This window comes from Chrysochloris asiatica, unplaced genomic scaffold (assembly GCF_000296735.1).
Source record: "Chrysochloris asiatica unplaced genomic scaffold, ChrAsi1.0 scaffold00124, whole genome shotgun sequence".
NCBI classification, from domain to species: Eukaryota; Metazoa; Chordata; class Mammalia; order Afrosoricida; family Chrysochloridae; genus Chrysochloris; species Chrysochloris asiatica.
The window spans coordinates 3405216-3413715 of NW_006408642.1; the positions used below are offsets into that span (position 1 = coordinate 3405216).

Genomic DNA, 8500 nt, shown 5'->3' on the forward strand with positions numbered 1-8500 from the left:
GGATTGGCCAGGTAGCAGCATTGATGGACTCAAGTGTGGCAACAGTAGTGAGGTTGGCCCAGGACTGGACATTGTTTTGTTCTGCTGTGCATAGGGTCGCTCGCTATGAGTCGGTGCTGACTCGATGGCACCTGACAATAACAACAACAACACACTACCAGAGCTCCTTGAACTAGTAACAGGTAAAATCATTCACCAGTAAGAAGGCATGAGGCAATCCATTCTATTTGACAAGCTTTCACATAGCATCAAGTATATGAGTATTTGATGGTTCCACTATTTGACACATGAGAATTTAAAAATACATTTTGTTCATCCATTCAGCTTTGTTTTGGTCTAGTAAATATGTGATGGGTTGTATATTTACATGGTGAAAGAATCTAAATTTCACATTGTGACTCATTTAGAATAGCAGTTCCTCATCTATGAGGCAAGAGGCACACCTCTCGATGGCCAAGTCTTTTGACTTGGTGGTGCTCAGTGTACTTAGGGTTTCTAATTGTGGCGTCAAATTCCAGCTGTCACCACCAGATGTCACTGTTGCTCATTAACTAGAAATGTTTACATGCCATGGAGTTGGTCCAGAGTCGTTAGGAACCTGTATAGGGTTTCCGAGGAGCAGCTGGTGAGTTTAAGCCGCTAATCGTGCGGTTCAAACCAACCTTATGGTTGAGTGCTTATCCTACAGAACCACACCAGGACTCCACAAGAAATGTTTTCCCCCCACTAGGGACAGAAGATTTAGAATATAAAAAACAAAAGCTCTTTAATTTAGCAAACACTTATTGAACATCTGAGTGAATCAGGCATTAATTAATACCAGGTACTTTGGATGAGAAAGACCATCATATATTCAACAGAATAGTGGGGGGGAGCATGGAAAAAACCATAACCAATCTCCAAAAATAATGAACATGACACCAAGGCTCTAACTCTGAATGAAAAAGCATCAACACACCAGTAAAGCTAGTCCCTTAAGGTAGGACACTGTTTCCTCAGGAGGCCTTTGCTAACCCCATGCCTGGCTTACTTAAGCACTCGAGTATAATGTTGGTTTGAACTACAAGGTTGGTGGTCCAAACTCATCAACTGTTCCTTGGAAACTCTATAAGGGTCTCTCTATAAGTCAGAATCAACCCAATGGCACTTAACAACAACTCCAATATTTTAAGTCTCAAACACCTAACCGCTGATACCACTAATCAACTTCTTGTGATTTCTAGCCAAAATGCTTCTTAAAACAATCCCATTCCATCTAACTCAGAAAAAACCAATGTATCTATATAATCAGTTCTAGAGACTGTACTCCAGAATGGCTAAGAGTACAGGCTCTGAAGCTACACTGTCCAGGGTCTAGTCCTAATCCCTCTCAGTTTCTCCAGCTACTGACCTGGGCAAGTTATTTAACCTGTCTATGCTTCCTTCGGTCTCCTCATCAGTAAAATGAGGACCAAACATAGTTCCTACCTCTAGGGTGGTTAGGGAGCTTAAGTGGCATTCTGTATGCTACATGCTGCTATATGTAGCAAACAGTAAACACTCAGTAAATGTTAGCTAGTATTCCTATTAACAATGGTGCCTAGCAAAGGTACAAAACATCACTTTTCTTGGGATTTTGTTTTTGTACTACTTTGGGAAATTATTTTTCCTTTTGGTCAAACTGAAATGAACACATTTGTGGCATTTCATTTGTTTTAATAACAATATTTATGCCATGTTATTGCCATGGGATGCAAACTTAGGTTAGACGAAAACTTCAAAAATATATTCTAAAGTATTTCAAAGCTTGTTTATAATATCTGACCAAACCAGCTAGCTTGTAAAATCACTGATCACCTCCAATATGTTGTTAAGTGCTGTCAAGTCAATTCCAACCCATAGCAACCCTACATAGGGTTTCCAAGGAGCAGCTGGGGAGATTGAACCACCAACTTTGCAGTTCAAATAACTTTGCAGTCTGATGCATTATAGGTCACAGCACCATACCAGGACCTCCAACATAGGTAGTGTTTACTTTAACACTTTAGATTCTTAAAGAGAAAATAAAAACACTTAACACATTTAAAAAGTATTCTTTGTTTACTTTTGGATTAGCAGTTAACATACACAATTTATTTCAAGATGACATTTAGAAATTATCTAATACGACAGCAGCAAAACTTAATTCTACAGTTACAAAAGAACTAAACTGGTATCCATAATTTATGTTATTCTCATATGTATAACTATCATTCTAAAATAAATACTACTTCTAGGCAGCTGTCACCAGCTTTTTAGGTTTAATTTAAGTATACAGACATTTTCAGTTATGGGGGACAATATGTTATGTTCCATCCACATTTCTGAAATTGTTCTTCAAGAGCCAACTAGAAACTGAGGGTCTCAACCAGTCCACAGAGCAGGCAGAAAAGTTTCACTGGGGGACACTGGACTGTCACATGACATCCAGAGATGTGATATTTTGCGGCAACTGAAAATATGTCAGTGTTGGCCTGCTGTCTTTTTCAGAATTAATTTCATTCCAAGAGTTTAAGAATTGGGACATTTTATTGCTATCTTTTTGCTAACTTGATTCCCCTGAATGACCTCATTAGTGCTGTAGGCACTAGCAGTTTGGTCACCAGGCAAGTCAAGTCTGCAATAAAGAAAGCCCATATTCAAAACAATGAACCCACTCAAATGATTTATTTTCAACATAAACATATAACCTGAAATCAAGCAACACTAACAAGATGATGTCAGCATCTCTTCTTCTATGGCTTAGGTTTTGCCCAGAATTCCCGATACATGGAATACATCATACCTAAAGAAAAAGAATGCTAGTTAAACACTCAAATATTTCTTTCAATATTAAAAAAATTTAAAACAGTTCATAAAACAGCTGAAAGCAACACCATGATAGCATGGACTATTTATAAGACCAAAGTGGCTCACACTCTCGCTTTCCTAAACAACCTAAAATTTGAAAACTTTTTATAAACAAGAAGGCTTCAAAAGTACATGGAAAAATTCCATCATCTTTTAATTCCATTTTTCCACAAACTTTTTAAAGTCCCCTCACACAATTTTCTAAGTAGCTCAAGGCTAATATGACTAGCTCATACAGTTAAAAATAATTGTTTTGAAACACAATTATTTATTTGGCAACTTTAAAACGAGTTACTTTTGCTATATAATACCAAATGAAGTCCGGGAGTGACAAAGCCAATAAAAGAAGGCAACGTTGTTGTCAAGAGTCATGCGGTCAGTTAGAACTCACAGCCATCCTGTAGAAGGTACGCAAAGCCTCGTCTTTCTCCCACAGAAAGCATGCAATACCTACACTTCAAATCTTTTCCACTTTCAAAACCTCAAGAAAATATAAATCATATATTTACATAATGATAATTTATTACTACTTAATAATTCAACTTTTATATGAAAATGGATATAGGTGATATTTACAAACTGTTGCAGAGTCAGATAAAATTTTCTACCCTGTTTTGTTTGTAAAGCTATGCATTAACAGAGGTAACCAAGAATTAAACATTTCCTCTAGGAACTTACCAATGGTCATTGCTCCCACCACAAAGCCTTGGGCTGCCACCCGCATATGGATCAGGTGGATGGACATTTTCGTGTCTCCTCTGTTCTTCAATCTGTATAATCCATATGCAACAATTGCTGCAAACCCTGCCATTCCTGCAGAAAAAGAGTCACAAGTATGTCAGATGTATGGAAGGAGGGGAAGAAGAGCAGGATGGTCCCACCATAATCGGTGTACTCGCCACTATCTGATTACACCATTAATTAGCTATCGTAAAAATGGAGTCCCTTAGAAACAACAACCTAGTGTCATTGTTGCATGTGCCACCAAATTGGTTCCAACTCATAGAGACCCTGTATAGGATATCTGAAGAGTGGCTGGTGGATTTGAACTGCAAACCTTGTGTTTAACAGTACGGTGCTATCCTACAGCACTACACAGCAATTTTAAGAAACTATCAAACAACTACTTTAGCAATGAAAAATACAATCAGTACTGATTCTTAAAACCAGCAAAGTAAACAGCCAGATAAACATCAAGGAAATCTGATCAAGAACACATAAAATATATAACAATCGGAATGGGAAAGCTATAAAACACAAACTGTGAAGACATTTAGAAACAGAAGATTACTCTGAATATCTTTATGTCATTAAATTTGAAAATTTAGGTGAAATTAATTAATGATTTTTGAGGAAAAGTACAAAGCACTAAGTTTGACTCAGGAGGGTTAGGAAAACTTCATTATACCAATAACCATAGAAAGAACAGAAAAAGACAACCAAGATTTAGGGGAATCTGAAAGATAAAGATCCAAATAATTTTATCAACAAGTTCTAGTAAATTTTCAGGGCATTCTTAATTTGTGTGCTTTGTGTGGTATAAAAGATGGCAAAGCTTCCAGATACATTTCCTATGCAAACAAACACTGATGCCAAAACAAAATTAAGATAACGTGATAAACTAATCATTAAGCAATATAAATGCAAAATTCCTACGTAAAAGAGTAACTTACCAGTTACCATCATTTCAAAGGGTATCTTTAAAATTATTAAATTAGTAACATTTATTCCAGAAACCAAAAGCAAATATGGAATCTACTTCATGTTGAAAAGCTAGAAGCAGTTCCATTAAAGTCAAGAATAGGGAAAGGAGCAGCACTGAAGCTGTGGGGTGAGTACGACCACATTCAATAGACTCCTGTCAACCTGGAGAGATACCTGGTTGGCCAGCAGTATGGTGCGACCTGGGGATTCCTGAGTCCATGGACAGGGACATGGCCACAGAGGGCTAGGGAGGAGAGTGAAGTGTCCAGCTGATATGAAGTGAAGGGAGATGCACAAGAACACTCATACTTGCAGATAGTACCCATGTGACATGGCTTCAATGGCTTGATGATCAGAACTCAACTAGAGGAAGAAACAAGATGGAAAAAGTGCAATCTGCTACAATTTGATGAACTTGACCTTTACTTATGGATGTAGTAGCTTAAAAGAGGGAAGGAATCTTCACAGCAAGGATGATTCCCACCCCCTCTGTACACAGGATAGGGATGGGCAACTTAGATATTGGCTACCTAAAATTAGGTGGGGGTGGTCTACAAAGGCACCAAGTGACTGGCCTACAAGTTTTCAAGACGGGGAGTTTAGTTTCAGAGGGTGCAGGGGAAGGTAGAATCTCCACTGAGTGGTTTTCAACCTGTCTAGACAGGGCTTCTTCCAACACAGATTTGTGTTGGAGGAAGTGCAGCCAGAGTGCTCCTTGGAGGTCAGGGTATTATACTTCGGACATATTGTCAGGAGGGACAAGTCAGTGGAGAAGGATATCATGTTTGGTAAGGTGGAGGGTCAGAGAAAAAGAAGACCCCCAGCGAGAGCGATTGGCAAAGTGGCAGCATCAATGGGCTCAAGCGTGGCAACAATTGTGAGGTTGGTCCAGGACCGAGCAGTGTTTCGTTCTGTTGTATACAGGGTCACTATTCAGTACCAAGTAGATGGCACCTAACAACAATAACAAGACGGGGCTAGTAAAAGGAGATGGGGATAAGATTCTTGTGGTTCAATAGTGAGTAATTGTTATCAGGACTGATTGTGATTGTTGCAAATGTAAAGGTAGATTTTTTTGTAACAAAAGGAGGGGAGTGGTTGATTTGCAGTCCAGGAGTGGAGGACCCTGGGCCCATCAGAGAAGAGCAGGAGCGGAGTGTGGGACTGTATTCACCGAAGCAGTGATGCCAGAGATGGAGGCAGAGATGATGACGTGGAGGGATGGAGTGGATGGGGACTCTAGACTCATGGAGGGAGAGGAGGGGCAGGCTTGAAACATATGCCCTTTGGTGGTTTGAATGATTATGTATTCCTGAGTGTTTTGGTGTACATCGAAAAAAAAAGAAAATAACCAGAGGGAATAGAGCAAATACTATTGAATGACGATGCATGGAAGGGATTGTAATCTTTGCAATGAAATTAAATATGATAGGATGAGTGTAAAGCTGATGTTCTCCCATGTAAATTAGCACTCAAATCACAATAAAAACATAATTCCAGAAAATTTAATAAGGCATGAAAAAAAGCTGTAAGTATAACTTAGGAAGAAACACTAATTTGCAAATTATATAACCGTCTATGGAGAAAATCCAGGAGATCCAACTGAAAAACTAGAACCAGTAGGAGAAAGAATTCCTTTCATGAATGCATCAAAAAAACAAGGAGACTTCAAAAATTTACTGAAAACTGGAATGAAAAGAAAATGGAATTTCTCCAAGAACTATAATGTTCCCCATATATTAAATATTTGAAAAGTAGTATGTAAAACCTATAGAAATTAAAAATATTAAGACTATACTTACAGATATAAGACTTGAATAAAAATTTATGGACATAACACATTCCAAAACTTCCATTCTCTCCAAATTTATAAATTGAATGTAATTCCAATAAAATTACAACCTACTTTTTTTTGCCAATTCCAAAGAAAAGAGGCAAGCTCTTTGAAAAGATAAAATAAATATATCATTAAGTTTCTGGCACACAGACATACAAATAGAACAGAGTATCAAAATAGCAAGTTAAGAAAGCTATCCCTGAGACAAGCATTGCGGAGACGAAGTACATACAGCTGAAAACATCCATGATGGCCCCTAATGGAAGAAAGCACGCAGGGAAATCTGTGCAGCAAACCATGGAGGAGCAGATCATCTGTGCCTATGAGTTTGAGAACGTCAAGAAGAAGAATCTGAGTGGTTCTGAAGAGGATTTTCTAGAAGGAAAGATTCCAGCAACTGATAAGCATGCGAAGAAAAGGTCTTCCACAGGAACAATCGAGCATGATCTCGGGGGTGAAGTACAGAATATGCTGGAAAGATGTGGAGACAGAAACAGCCAGGAATATTCTCAGCAGTTTCTGACTTTGTTTCAGCAATGGGATATAGATGTGCAGAAAACTGAGGAACAAGACGAAAAACTAACTAGTATGGAGGAAATGGAGAATAACCATGAAAATCTTCTGAGTGGTGCACAAAATGAATGTAGAAAAGAAATGGCTATGTTGCAGAAAAAAAATATGATGGATACTCAGCAGCAAGAGATGGCAAGTGTTCGAAAGTCTCTTCAATCCATGTTATTCTGTTGCCTCTTTGAAGAAAGAACTTTTACCTAAGTAATACACAATTATAACATTAGCTAAGGGTATGTAAGTCTCTAAGTTTCAAAACTCTAGTTTAGATTATCACATCCTGTTATTGTTAGCTTGTTTGTAGACAACCCCCTTTCTGTAAACCCTGAATAAAATCTAGAGTTTTGTGAGTAGCAAAAAGAAGAAGCAGACCCCTAAGTGTGCATGTTGAGTACGTGACATAGCAATGCGATAGGGATAACTCCAACATCAGTAGGGCAATGGTTAGATAAATGGACCTAACGGGTAGAATGTTCTTATTTCCAAGGTGGTTTTGACTCTCCTGGTTTGTTTGCATTAGGTATGAATTTCAGTTTATCAGTTGCGTAAAACAGCCAGCTAGGATTCTGACAGGAATTGCACTGAATCTATAGATCTATTTGAAAAGTACAGCATTGCCATTCTAACATTAAGTCTCCCAAACTAAATATAAATGGTCTTTACATTTATTTTTAGGTCTTTTTAAATTTCTTTCAGCAATATTGTATAGTTTTTAGTGTACAAGTATTCTATTTCTTTTGCTAAACTTGTTGCTAAGTATATTTTATGCCATTGCACATGAAATCACTTTCTTAATTTCATTTCAGATAGTTTATTCCAGTGTATATAAAACTGATTTCTGTATGTTGACCTTGTATTTTTCTACAGTTTTTATTTCTAATATATTTTCCCTTAAATATGTTTTAAAATCAGAGAAAAAAAGGGCTGTGCAAAAACCAAGTTAAATAATTTTATGTCAAAAGATATTCAAAGAGTTTCCAGCTAGAGACAGGTCCTGAGCGGGGATTGTGGAGTGGGACAAGCAGACAGAGGAGGAAATGGGCCGAAAGTTAAATCCTAGGTTACGTCAAAACGACCAGGAGTGGTATCTTGAAACTTCTCGGGAAGAAGAGTGGAGGGGGAAGCCCATTTCCTGATCGCATCTACCTGGAGGCAATCAGAAAGCATCAAAAGACACCAAAATACATACCCATCTGAGTGTTGAGGCCACAGATAACCCCTGAAGATGCCCAAGAAACGGAAGCAGACGACCATATCTGCACATGTCCAGGGACGAGATGAAGTGACTGGGGCGGATGAGCTGGGGGGAGACCTGCACTCCATGCTGGAAGATGGGCAGGCTTTGGAAGTGCCTGAGAGGGAATTCCTGGGGATGATTATGAAAGGTGTCAAGACACTATGTAATGCAGTTGAGAGGAATGATGAGGAAGTCAGGAAAGTGCTACAGGAACAATCAAGTAAGATAGATAGAGCATTGGAAACAATTCAAAACCTACAGAAAGAGGTCCAAATGATTAATAA

At 38.3% G+C, this 8500-nt stretch overlaps 1 protein-coding gene and 1 pseudogene across 1 annotated transcript in view; one reads left to right on the top strand and one right to left on the bottom strand.

The window, feature by feature from the left end:
- Nucleotides 1–2753: 2753 nt before the first annotated feature.
- Nucleotides 2754–8500, bottom strand: part of HIGD1A (HIG1 hypoxia inducible domain family, member 1A) — an 8850-nt gene continuing 3103 nt past the window's right edge. Inside the window, exons 2-3 of the mRNA XM_006868771.1 lie at nt 3547–3681; nt 2754–2803 (exon numbers count right to left, since the gene is read on the bottom strand). Coding sequence (XP_006868833.1) covers nt 2754–2803; nt 3547–3681 — 185 coding nt within the window. The remainder of the gene's footprint in view (nt 2804–3546; nt 3682–8500) is intronic.
- LOC102833687 lies at nt 6659–7183 on the top strand (annotated as a pseudogene).